The sequence below is a fragment of the Ovis canadensis genome, chromosome 4, assembly GCF_042477335.2.
Source record: "Ovis canadensis isolate MfBH-ARS-UI-01 breed Bighorn chromosome 4, ARS-UI_OviCan_v2, whole genome shotgun sequence".
Taxonomy (NCBI): Eukaryota; Metazoa; Chordata; class Mammalia; order Artiodactyla; family Bovidae; genus Ovis; species Ovis canadensis.
The window spans coordinates 89407990-89421887 of record NC_091248.1 but is presented as its reverse complement, the minus strand read 5'-3'; the positions used below and the strand labels follow the sequence as shown (position 1 = coordinate 89421887).

Sequence of the window (13898 nt, the reverse complement as noted above, 5' to 3'; positions counted from 1 at the left end):
TGTTGGATCCTTTGAAAATGTAAATCAGATAATTTTCTTTTCTAGCTTAAAATTCCCTGATATCTCCTCATTGCAATTAGAGTGAAATGCAAAGCTATAAGGCCTCACATGACTTGGTCCCTGACAATTTTTTCATGACATTCTCTTGACATAACACACTGCCCATATACTGAATTTAAGACTTTTCTGCTAGCTATTCCCTTTGCCTGACATGTTCTGACATAGCCAGCTCTTATATTCTTGGCCAACTCTTTCTTTCTCTTTTATAAAGATTTTTTTAAAAATGTGGACCATTTTTAAGGTCTTTATTGAATTTTTTACAAATTGTTTCTGTTTTACGTTTTTGGTTTTTTGGCTGCAAATCATGAGGGATCTCCCCAAACAGGGATTAAACCTGCACCCCCTGCATTGGCAAGTGAAGTCTTAATCACTAGACCTCCAGGGAAGTCCCCTTAGCCAACTCTTTCATGTCATTTTAGTCTCAGCTGAAATGTCATCTCTTCAGAAACGTCTTCCAGACCACCATGTCTAAGATTATAGCCACCACTCAGTTATCTTCTGTAATTTTCATAACACTTGCCACTGTATAAAATGGTCCCTTTTCTTTATATATGTTTACTTGTTTACTATCTGTCTCCTACCTCTAGGGCTTTGTCTACTTGTTTTCCACTACAGCTCCAAACCTAGCTCAGCATCTGGCAAGAAGTGAATGCTCATTAGATACTTGTTGAGTAAAGTGCATGATGGTTTTGTTTTATTAAAAATTAAGAAATTAGTTGATGTCACAATTATACTCTGAGTTTTTATAACATATGCTTATAGAAATAATAGAATTTTAATCAACACTGACTGTCATGCCAATGAATTCAAACTAGTGGTATTTATTAAATTTAAGGAAATTGCCCAGTAACATCTGTCTTACTACCACAACTCAACTCAACTCTCATGCTAGTGAGCCTCAATTCTAAGAAATTCCTTTTATAGATCTTTTTAACCTACAAAATGAGGGTGATGGAGGAATTCTAACACAAGTTGCTCTTGTTAGGTGATCCTTCTGCATATGACATGGGTAAACTCTAAGTGAGGCATTGGAGAATGACCAAAAGTAAGTAGATTCTAGAGCGCAGTTGACAGTTTGTAAGAAGGGCTGTACTCAGTTCCCTTGTTTTCACTGTTTCCAGACTAAGGACAAAACTCAGTCTGTTCCCTGCATTTTAGTTAAAATTCTGCTACAAAACACTAGGTTTTGTGGCTTGAAGAGTAGAGGACTGAGTTTGGCATAACTGTAGTTGCTTGAAAGTAAGGGGAAAATCCAAAGTAGGAGGGATCCAGAGAAAGGAATCCTTCAATCTTTATAATGACTCTTTTGCCAATGCGTGAATCACGCCTAAATAGGACAAACTTTAAGCAATCAGCCTTCCGAAATATAGCCCAATCCATCAATTGCATACTAAATCAAACAAACATGCCAAAAAAACTAACTCTTTGTGAGAGTATTACAGATTCCAATCTGTTTGGAAAATATATGTTAAGGATATATATCAAGTTGCTAGGATAATAATATGTTAAGGATACAACCTAAAATTACTTAATAAACCAAGAAACATAGAAATTGTGACTCATTTTTGAGACAAAAGACAATCAACAAAGATCAACCCATAGATGCCCTATATGCTGAAACCAACAGACAATGATTTAAAGCAATTACTGTAAAGTATATTCAAGGACATAAAAGAAAATATGTGCATTATAAATGAAATATAGAAAATCTAACATAGAAATAGAAACTATAACAAAAGAAATGTAAATTCCAGAACTAAAAACTGTAATATCTGAAATAAAAATTTACCAGATGTACTTAACAGAATGAAGGTGATGAAAAAATCAGCAAAGCTGAAGATATAGTAATAGAAATTATTGGGAATTCCCTGGTAGTCCAGTGGTTAGAACTCTAGCCTTCCACCACAGAGGGCATGGGTTCAATCCCTGGTCAGGGAACTAAAATCCTAGATGCCAGCCAGAAAAGAAAAAAGAAAAAAATTAAATTAATAGAAATTGTCTAACCTGAGGAACACAGGGAAAAAAAAATAATGAAGTAAAAATGAATGAGCCTCAGGAACTAAACTGAAAGCTCTAAGATATGTGTAATTAGAACCCCAGAAGGAGATGAGAGAAAGGAATAATGGGCAGAAATAATATCTAAGGAAAATGTGGCTGAATATTTTCCAAATTTGGTGGAAGATATAAATTTACACATTCAAGAGCTTAACAAATCTCAAATGAGATAACAACAAAGAAAACCACACTGTTGTATAATTTTTTGTCCCTACTCTCTAGGAGACAACCTCTAAATCTTTGTAATTTCTTGGAGTGATAGGAAAGTCTTTGTTATTCACGGTGGGCCTCTGGGCCCACACCTGAATTTATGCTAATAGGATGACTCAAAATGGGGGCTAGCCACATGAGAAACATCAAGCATGGAATTACAGGGTTGGGGCTTTGAGTTAGGTGTTATAAGCCCAGCCTCTGAAGAGGGCAGGATTGGCTGGAGATTGAGTTCAAGCACATGGCCAATGATTCAGTCAAAATATTCAAAACTGATTCAGTCAATCAACTCTATGTAATGAAACTCCAGTAAAAACTCTAGTCACTGAGGTGAGCCTGACTAGGTAATTATACAGTAATGTGCCTAGAAGGTCGGGCATTGTGAGGACACAAAAGCTCTGTGTGTTGGACCCCCAGACCTCATTCTATGGGTCTTTCCACTTGGCTGGTCCTGATTTATATACTTTATGATAAAATTATAATTATAGGGGTTCCATCCGTAGTCAGGGAATTAGATCCAACATGCCTCAGCTAAGAGTTCATATCCTGCCACTAAAGAGCCCACATGCCACAATGGAGAGTCCCTCATGCTGCATGACCTGGGACAGTCAAATCAATAAAAAATAATCCCATGGACAGAGGAACCTGGCAGGCTACAGTCCATGGAGTCGCAAAGAGTCGACATGATTGAGCAACTGAACATGCAAGTACAAGTTCTGTGAATCATCTTAGTTAACTATAATACTTTGGGGAGTGCTGGAAACCTCTGTATTGGTAGTCAGTTGATCAGAAGCATGGGTGACCTGAAAACTCTGGAATTTGCATCTGGCTTCTGATGTGAGGGTAGGATTATGCTTCTAACTTGCCAAGTGAAGTGAAGTGAAGTGAGCTCGCTCAGTCGTGTCCGACTCTTTGCGACCCCATGGACTGTAGCCCACCAGGCTCTTCCATCCATGGGATTCTCCAGGCAAGAATACTGGAGTGGGTTGCCATTTCCTTCTCCAGGGGAACTTCCCGACCCAGGGATCGAACCCAGGTCTCCCACATTGCAGGCACGTGCTTTACCCTCTGAGCCACCGGGGAAGCCTGCCAAATGTGGCCTAATTCCAGGTAGTCAGCATTGTTGAGTCCTGCCCCCCCAGACTACAGGTTCGAGGCATTGCCCCAAGGTCACAGAAGGGAAACCCAGAACTAAGCTTACCTCTAAAGCTGACTGAGCCCCTTTGTAACCATTGCCAAAAGCCCCGTTGATCATCATTAACAAAATTCCTGACTCTCATTTAGACAAAGATATCCACTACAGTAGACAGCTTACAGCATTCCAACCAGTCACCTAGCACCAACCTTCCAACAGGAATTTTCTTTGTCTTGAGGCTATAAAAATTGGCTATTAACTCTCAAAAACGCTCGACTCTCCCTGGTCTGTCAGAAAGTTGGCCTGCTGCATTTGCAGTACCCACTTTATTTCTATTCTTTGTTCTTAATAAACTCACTCTTTTCTGCAGTACTCTGTGTCTTGGAGCCTCCTTGGTGACTCAGACAGTAAAGAATCTGCCTGTAATTTAGGAGACCCAGGTTCCATCTTGGGCCAGGAAGATCCCCCTGGAGAAGGGCAGGGCAACTCTCTCCAGTATTCTTGCCTGGAGAATTCCATGGGCTGAGGAGCCTGATGGGCTCCATAGGGTCCATAGGGTCACAGTTGGCCATGACTGAGCAACTAAAACACACTGTGTCTGGAAATTCTTTTCCAATCCGTGCTCAGATTGCCCCAACAAGCATCAGAATTGCACTGTGCACACCTAGGCACATTATTATCAAATTTGAGGGGAAAAAATTTTGAAAGCTGTCAGAGAAAAATGACACATTGCATTTAAATTTGAATTACTGACTGCCAGAACACAGTGGAGCATCTTTAAAGTGCTGGAGGGGAAGGGATAACAAGACTACAACAAATCAGAATTCTATATCCAGTGAAAATTACCTTCTAAGAATGAAGGTGAAATAAAATATATTTTCAGAAAAAGAAAACTAAAAGAATATATTGACAGTGGGCATGCACTATAAGAAATAATAAAGAAGTGCATGCGTGCATGCTATATCTCTTCAGTTGTGTCCGACTCTGTGAGACCCTATGGACTGTAGCCTGCTAAGCTCCTCTGTCTATGGGATTCTCCAGGCAAGAATACTGGAGTGGGTTGCCATGCCCTTCTCCAGGGAATCTTCCCAACCCAGGGATCAAACCCAACTCTCTTACATTGCAGGTGGATTCTTTACCATCTGAGCCACTAGGGAAGCCCCACTAAAGGAAGTACTACAGGCTAAAGAGAAATAAAAAGAGATGCAAATTCAGATCCTCTTGTTGGGGGTGGGAATGAAAGCATCGACGACTGTAGATACTAAAACTGCATGTATCTATCATGGAGTTTTAATGTATGTAGATGTTATACATTTGACAGGCAAGGCAAAAACAGGCAAGGGTGAGTGAATGAACTCCTGTCTTGAAAATATTTCTGTATTTGACATGAATTGATTCAACATTAACCCTAAGTAGGCTGTGAAAAGTTAAGGATATATATTGTGATCCTTAAAACAACCACTAAAAATTAATGCAAAGAGTTAAAATAAGGATGCTGGAATACATGTTTATGCATATGCTATGTTAGATAAACCAATGATAAAGATAAAGAAACCTAAGTCAAACTTTTTATTTCTTGTACTTAGTAAATGATGACAAAATATTTGTTAGTGGTCTTTTTTGCCAAGGGTTAAGATTATATGATCTTTTTTTCAACTTCTCTCTTCAACTCTTTCTTTTTCTCCTGTCTCAGAGTCAGTATTTTGTTCATCTTTTTCTCCTATGTTCTTGAAAAAAATTGCATATTTTCCCGTCAATTTGTCAGCAGTCAGCTAGTGCTTGTTTTCTCTGCAGGGTACTTATTTGTTTCAACTTCATTTCCTGCCCTCTTTCTCCCTAAGGTCACTGAATCACATTTTGATAAATACATTGTTATTAAGGTTTACTAGAGGCCATTACATTGGTAGATTTTTTTAATTAATGTCTTTCATTATAATGAGTCAGAAAGTCAGTGAATTGAAAAATTACTCTTTGTGTGGGTATTCAGCATTAGTCAACATGTCCTTGCTGTGTGTGTAGTGCTCTTCTGAATTCTGTGGGAGTGTGATTATGGCAGTATTTCCTGGAGATAAAAGCTATATAAAGAAGAAATAGGGTAAACAAAAGTGTCAGATAAGTAATCATAAGGTAGGAAGCATGGGGGCAAATGAATAGGCTACTGGCCTGACTAACCCAGGAAATTTTCACAGGCAATACTAGAGTTCTGAAAGACTTGGGTTTGCCTTGTGGAAAGCTGACAAAACTCCCTAAGTGGAGTGAATATCATGGATATGAAGGAGAAAGCAGCAAAAAATTATTTGAGTGCTGATTGCATCATATACCAGTCACCAGAAGAACATGAAATAGAGATAGTATTTTTAGTATTTAGATATTATTTAATATTTCCTAAAGATAGTAGGAAAGATTACATGTTCTCATGGGGGGAAAAGATAGTATATGTAGTCATAGATGCCAAGTACAAATAGATGCCAAATATTGTAGTGAAAACAGACGCTTAATTGCAGAAGGAAGGCTGAGTTACATGGAGGGGACTTTAAAGTGAGATCAGGGCCTAACATAACAGAGAGAAAGGGAGAGATAGGATATAACTTGAATGATGAAGTCTGGGGACAACGAGAATATACTGGGAATAAGAGGATCATGATAAGATGGTGATGAATATGTTGCTGCTGGTGAAGTATGTTGGTAAAACTGATACCTGGCATGGAAAGTTGCATATTATTCAGGGTTTGTTTTAAGCGAAACTATAATTGGATGGATTAGTTAACTTGACTTTATAAATAGATACTTCCCTGGTGGCTCAGACGGTAAAGTGTCTGTCTACAATGCTGGAGACCTGGGTTTGATCCCTGGGTTGGGAAGATCCCCTGGAGAAGGAAATGGCAATCCACTCCAGTACTATTGCCTGGAAAATCCCATGGACAGAGGAGCCTGGTGGGCTACAGACCAAGTTGTTAAATCTAAGCTTCTACATGAATTTATCATGCTGCTGCTGCTAAGTCACTTCAGTCGTGTCCAACTCTGTGCGACCCCATAGACGGCAGCTCATCAGGCTCCCCCGTCCCTGGGATTCTCCAGGCAAGAACACTGGAGTGGGTTGCCATTTCCTTCTCCAATGCATGAAAGTGAAAAGTTTAAGTGAAGTCGCTCAGTCATATTCGACTATTAGCGACCCCATGGACTGCAGCCTACCAGGCTCCTCCATCCATGGGATTTTCCAGGCAAGAGTTTTGGAGTGGGGTGCCATTCATGGCTATGTTTAAATAAATTGTGCACTTTTGAGTTTCATCACTCCTTTTTGCCACATGAAAAATATTATTTTCTAGACCATTTCTCCCAGTAGAGATCTATACCAGTGTTCTGATTCTTCAGCTATATCCTCTGTCTTAGTCCATTCAGGATAACATAACAAAAATACCACAAACCAGCTAGTTTATAAACAACAAAAATTTATTTTTCACAGTTCTGATGGCTAGAAGTCCAAGATCAGGGTGCCAGCATGGTTGGGTTTTAGTGAAGGCTCCTTTCTGGGTTGCCTTCTTCTGGCTGTGTCCTCACCAGATAGAAGGGGCCAGGTTTCCTCTGGAGCCTCTTTTATAAGGCAGTGTTTGTCACTCAGTCATGTCTAACTCTTTGTGACCCTGTGGACTATAGCCTGCCAGGCTCCTCTGTCCATGGAATTCTCCAGGCAAGAATACTGGAATGGGTTGCCATTTCCTTCTCCAGGGGATCTTCCCCACCCAGGGATCAAACCTGGGTCTCTTGCCTTGCAGGCAGATTCTTTACCATTTGAACCACCAGGGTAGCCCCTTTTATAAGGCACTAGTCCCATAAACACTTCCCATGGGCCTCCATATCCTAATACCATCACCTCTGGGATTTAGAATTTCAACATAAATTTTGGAGGGGCACAAACATTCACGCCATAGCATCCTCCCTTTGGTTCTGTAACATCATACCACCCTGGAGCTTGTATGGAATGATTGTTCTATCTCTTCCTCCTTCACTGATTCCATTTGAAGTTCATGGACCCCTAAGTTTGGGCATAGTCTATCTTCATCTTAACTTTCTTTTATCAGTGTATACTTTTATGGAAGCAATAATTTTCTATCAAAACAGAGATCTCTCAACTTAATTTTATTTCTAGCTAAATTTTAGATACTCCAGAAGATCCAGAATCAATTCTAATGCAACATATCCTGGATCAAGTTTAACCTCCCCACTAATCTTCCTGTTTTTCATATTGTGACTGTCACCCCCCCAAAAGCAGGCATACCGAAAACATTAGGAATCTTTTCTTTCTGTCTTATATCAATGTGACTAGTTACTAAGCTTTGTCTTTATGTATTTGAAATATATAATTTTGTCACTGTTCTAGAAGTTTTAACATGCATTATTTGACAGTAGAAAAGAATATACCTAACACATTTGTTGGCAGCTGTAATCATTTAAGAGATTAAGGAAATTCCCTTCTAAGTTTACTAAGAATATTTTTTGTTTGTTTTTTGTTTTAATCTTGAATGGGTGTTGAATTTTATCAAATGGTTTCTCTCTTCAATTTGTTTATATGGTGAATCCACTAATTGATTTTCATCTGTTGATCTTTCATTAATTAGGATAAGCCCAGCTTGATGCGGATGTGTATTAGATCCTCCTGAATTTGGTTTGATAATATTTTGTTTAGGATTTTTCACCTATCATAGTTTAGTGAGATGGTCTTGTGACTTTACTACTTTTTTTCACATTGTTCTTGTTTCTGGGTCTCAGAGCTGCGGAAGTGAGCAAGGTGAGGGCGGGGCCTTAAGAGCAGCCACCCACTCTCTGCCGGCTCTCGTTCTCTAGAAAAGGCGCTTGATTCGGTCTGCAGGGCTGACTCCCGAGCCCCCAGCGGCCGCAGCAGGTCCCACAGCGCGGCTCTCAGGGAGCCTGAGCCGCTTGGCTCCGCAGCACGGTGCCGCCTAGAGGGTTCCGCAGGGCGAGTTCAGGGTGCCCGGTGAGAGCTCGCGGCAGGTCGCAGAGCACCGCTTTCGCCTGTCACCTGCCTGCAGGGGGTGGGAGTCCCCTCTGAGACCTCTTGTCCCCCCCCCAAGCAGGAGCCACCCTCGTACCTGAGGGAGCGCAGCAAACGAACGCAGGACATCACACCAGGACGTCAGTCTCTGCCGCCGACGAGAGGTACCATTCCCCGCCGGCTCCCTCTGCGTGCAGGTGACCCGACCCGGGAGGAGAGCACTGGTTGGGAAAGTATAACCTGAAATTCTCGGGGAAGAAAATTCTCTGGTCTCACTCAGTCCTTTTGTGTCATAAACTGGCTACTGTCAGCTCTATTTGGGAAATCTACACAATTTGGGGGAAATCGTGTTAGCTCTGTTTGGGAAATCTGCACAATTTTCCACAGTGTGAAACGACCTGAATAACCTACATTTAAATTTGTTTCCTTCGATTTGTCTGTCACCTAACTTTATTTCCTTTGGCGGGGAGGCGGGGTGCTGTATACATTCTTCCCTGTATCGGAAGAATGTGAGTCCCATCTCCTGGATCTGTCCTGGACACTCCACTCCTGGTTGTAAAGGTTGTGTCAGGGACATTTCCAGTGCCAGCCTGGAATGGTTAACTGTATGGCTATTCAAAGCGAATTTAGATCTTGACTTCATCTATACGCTTCAGGCCTATTTACTGAGCAGTCAGCTTTTAGAGAAACTTGTGTACAGAATCATAAGAAAATATCAGGATTTTTCTTGAATTTCTTGAATGACATTTCTTGAATGTCATTTGTGCTGCACCATGTCATATTAGCTTCTATCATCTTTATTGTCTTCATACTCCTGAACAGCTCGAGAAAAGGCAGAGATCCACTAGATACCAGTTCATAACACCTATTTTTTAAATGAATATTCAAAGTTCATCAGTAAAGTTCAAAGTAAACTTTGAAACCTAAAATGGTGCTTGAGCATTCAACACTTGATAGATTGGAAAATGCCAGCGAAACACAACCACACACTCTTTTTCTCATGGTTACACATAAAATGGGCTGCGTTTTGATCCTCTTGATTGAAATGTATGGTGGTAAGAGTCTTGGATAGGGAGACAGAAGACCTAAGAACTTGCTGAACCATATCAAGAGAAATTTTCTAGCCTGTAAAAGGAAAAGGTTGGAGCACATGTTCCAAAGATCTTTGATGAAATGAATCTCATCACAACTTCATAAACATATGTTGGATTTCAGTGACTCCTGAAGACTTTATCAGAATGTTGGTAAAGTTGTTACTCTGATATCCTTTTGAGGGGAGGTCTAAAAGTTAGCAACGTAAAGGAAAACCAACAAATACATAGTAGCAATTTTGATTTGATGAAAACCAAATATATAAGTATTTATAATTTTTAGGTTTAAACAGATCATAAAGTAATTGAATAATTTTCTTTTTAAGCTAAAAACATATTCCTTTTTTTTTTCTGTACAGAATATGGATTTTGCCACAAGAAGATGGTTCTACCTGCCTTTGGGTTGCATGTTGCTGATCCATCTGATTCATGCTGACTTTGAATTTCAAAAGGGTGTACTTGCCAGCAACAACCCAGGGATCATGGAAGACATTGATCCCCAGTGCTGGAATACTTGCTCTTTGACATTGATAGAGCTCAAGGAACTCAAGATAGAGCACAATGTGGATGCTTTCTGGAATTTCATGTTGTTCCTGCAAAAATCCCAGTGGCCTAGACATTATAATGTCTTCTTAAGCATAGCTCAGGATTTCTGGGACATGTATGTAGACTGCTTGCTTTCAAGATCTCATGGAATGGGCAGAAGACAGTTGATGTCTTCCAGGTATAATTTTCTACAGAAGATAAGAGAATTTAAATGTGTACTTAGATAATAGCAGTTTGGTTTTCTTAAAAATTCAACATTTAATCTTTCTGGTTTTTAAAGTTTATCTAATAAGCTAGCAAATTTGCCATATTTTTCCTAATTTGATCAGCTTTGATTTTCATTTTTGCTGATTTTATATTGTTTACAAACCATGGGAGCTCTGATGTGCAAATACTTGATTCTAAATGATCTTAGAATATAATATATTTTGGTAATCATTAAATAACTTATCATTTTATTTTTCCCCATGAATAGTTCATAACAAAGTCATTTAGCCCTGTAATTATTCATATTACATTTGTTAAAAAATTTTTTAAACATCAACATGTGTTTAGACTTTTGAAATTAATATTTTCAGTAGGGTTGCTTAAAGGGAGGGAAAATTAAGAATCATATTAAAATAAGTGTTAACAATTTTTCCTCTCTGACTTTACAGGACTGGATTTTATAAAACGTGAGTTTTACATTTAAGAGAACACAGAAAATACCTCAAGCAGGATGACACCAACCTGAAAATTTACCCTGTGTCAGTATTTATGAGCTCAAATATTTCCTACAGCATTTATCAAAATTATTATTTCCAGTTCTTTAATATTGATGAAGGTTTTATTTTTGTTGATGTGTAATTGTTTTATGCCTATTGAATCATCATTTCTACATTTTTGGATAACTTGTCAGTAATTTTTTATTTAGAAGGCATCTTTGTAAAGCATCTTTTTTTTAAAAAAGAAAATACCACTTAAAATGCAAATAAAATATATATATTTTAATACAGTGATCAATGGGGTAAAATAACAACCAGTTTTATCTGGTGTTATGTATAATATTGACCTTAAAACTGTGCCAAAACTAATGCCAATATTATCCTAAAAAGTAATATTTAATATTGATGTAGTGTACTCTGTGGCTTCTGATATATGTGTCTCATCACCAAGCTATCTTATATATTATTTTTTATCCATTAAGGACTAAAATTTAATTTTATGTTCTCATTTTTATTTTCCTCATTTTAAAAAAAGGAATAAGAAACAGAAAAGTAGTAAGAAACTTCATTTTAGTAAAGTGCAAAAAGGAAGTGAAAGTCACTCAGTCATGTCTAACTCTGTGACACTATGGACTTTATAGTTCATGGAATTCTGCAGACCAGAATACTGGAGTGGGTAACCTTCCCTTCTCCAGGGGATTTTCTCAGCCAACCCAGGGATCAAACCCAGGTCTCCTGCAATTGCAGGCAGATTCTTTACCAGCTGAGCCACAAGGGAAGCCCAGGAATGCTGGAGTGGGTGGCCTATCCCTTCTCTAAAAGATCTTCCCAACCCAGGAATCAAACTGAGGTTTCATGTGTGGCAGGTGGATTCTTTACCAACTGAGCTAACAGGGAAGCCCTTTCGTGAAATGTAATTGGATAGAATTTTTGTCTTTAGAATACAAAAATTGTTTTTATATTTCCTTTTATATAACACATTTTATTGTAAAAAAGGATATGGAATTTAAAGACATATGCCAAACAATAGAATAACATGAATTAGATGAAGAGGTTGGGATGATGAGACAAATAATATGAGGAAACAAATAATATGCAGTTAAAGATTTAGATCAATGCTTTTAAATGCATATCATAAAGTTCTATACCTTTGATAAAGGGTAGCCATAAATTTAGTCTGAATTTCCAATGTGAATTGGGACTCATGAGTGGTTTCAAGATTCACAGTGGGGACCAAGCAATATGTTTGGGAGCCTAGCTTTTCCTAGGTCTGAGGATCAATAGAAATCTGTCCCATAGGTTTTTTATAATGGCTGCCATGGGTTACAGCATTGTGTTTTCAAGTATCCCAACAGTGACAGATAGCCTTCAATGTAACCTGATGCCAGCACACCCAAACACAATTAAATACAAACAATTTCAAAAGCATCAAAAATAATATGAATTGTCTGATGGTTTAATTTGATCCAAGAATAAATTTTGAATTAAAGGAGGGGGCCTGACAGTCTTTGAGTTGTGGACCACTTTGAAATTCTGATGAAATTATAGACCCTTTACTAGGCGTTTTATATATATACACTCATACTTTGTACATAATTTCAGGGGTCCCATGAGTCCTAGGTCAAGAAACTCCAGTATTAAGGAATGAATGGACTGCATAACTTTCAGGTATTTTTTTTTACAAGTAGCATTTCATATAAATAAGTTTTGTATAATAACTGGTTACAGATAATATGAGGTTTTAAGTTTAATATTATAAAATTCTAGATTGAGAATATTTTATCTTGCCAATTACAGATAGATCCCTAAGCTCAGAAAATCAACTAGTTGGAGGGTAGACCATATGTTCTCTTATAAAAATGACCAAATACCCATGAAGCTGATTAATTCATTTCCTTTTGTAGAGGCATGGGGTCATGATTTTCCTTAGAAAACAGCTGTCTTTTGGAACTTCAGCAGTTGAATGCCATAAAGCAAGATCATGTCATTTTAGCCTAAAAAATTACTCAACCAGTTATCAGCAATCCTTGTTGTCATAAAAATTTTATTGCAGCAATGATGAGCTTTTTAATATTAATAAAATTAATTTCTAACCTTCTAAAATAAATTAACTGAAAATGGTTTCATAGTTCTCCTAGTTAAATTTACAAGCTACCTTGGATTATTAAAGATGTTAAAAATACACTGAGCATTCTGGTTTTAGAGCTGTTCATCTTAAGTCTCTTTGATGATACTTAGATATAATGCTCTGTTAAATCCCCCCAGTTTTGGGCAAAAATCATGTCATTTGTATATATAAAATTGCATTCTTTTTTCATCATTCATTCAACACAAATTCATTGAGCTTGGAGGTACACTGCTGAGCAATCCAGACACAATCCTTGCTTCCAGAATTGTCACTGCTGTGGGACAAAGATGCAGCAGGAAATAATATAACTAATTCAAAATACTTTTATGATGTCAAAATATAAGCTTTTTTTTTTTTAACCAAAGAGAAATGGTAGCCAGAATAGGGTTGAGTGGGGAACAAGTCATAGTTCTCTTTTTCCATATTCCAAATCATCAGACTAGTCAGACAAGACGATGACCCAAAGGAAAAAAAAACAAACCCCAAACTCACCCATTCTTGCAGTGATGTTATGGTAAAGACTCAATCAGTTTCACAGCTTTGTGTATATGCTGAACTCTTATAGCTTAATTCAGAACCAGTTATTTTCCAGAGTGCTGAAAGCTAAGGAAGGAAAAAAGATAGCAAAACATATATTGGGAATTCACTGGAAGTCAAGTGGTTGGGACTTCTCGCTTCCACTGCAAGAGACATGGGTTTGATTCCTGGAGGGGAAACCAAGATCCCACATGTTTCAAAGTGCAGAAAAACAAAACAAATAAAGCCATCTAATATTGCTCCCAAAATATTTCTTCATGAGGTGATACAATGGTTAATTTACTGAGTGCCTATGCTTAAAATTCGGAGAAGGCAATGGCACCCCACTCCAGTACTGGAAAATCCCATGGACGGAGGAGCCTGGTAGGCTGCAGTCCATGGGGTCTCGAAGAGTCGGACACGACTGAGCGGCTTCTCTTTC

At 38.4% G+C, this 13898-nt stretch overlaps 2 protein-coding genes across 3 annotated transcripts in view; one reads left to right on the top strand and one right to left on the bottom strand.

Moving 5' to 3' along the window:
* Nucleotides 1–7956: 7956 nt before the first annotated feature.
* FAM237B (family with sequence similarity 237 member B) lies at nucleotides 7957–10405 on the top strand. The gene is given in 2 exon segments (XM_069588893.1): nucleotides 7957–10310; nucleotides 10312–10405. Coding segments are annotated over 2 exon segments (480 nt in total). The 5' UTR covers nucleotides 7957–9924.
* A 1360-nt stretch (nucleotides 10406–11765) lies between these two features.
* Nucleotides 11766–13898, bottom strand: part of CFAP69 (cilia and flagella associated protein 69) — a 75646-nt gene continuing 73513 nt past the window's right edge. The window contains exons 22-23 of one of the 2 annotated variants that reach the window (XM_069586813.1): nucleotides 13433–13543; nucleotides 11766–13214 (exon numbers count right to left, since the gene is read on the bottom strand). In XM_069586813.1, coding sequence (XP_069442914.1) covers nucleotides 13463–13543 — 81 coding nt within the window. In that variant the 3' untranslated portion in view covers nucleotides 11766–13214; nucleotides 13433–13462. Of the gene's footprint in view, nucleotides 13544–13898 lie in introns of both variants that reach the window. The other variant, XM_069586812.1, reaches the window with a different exon arrangement.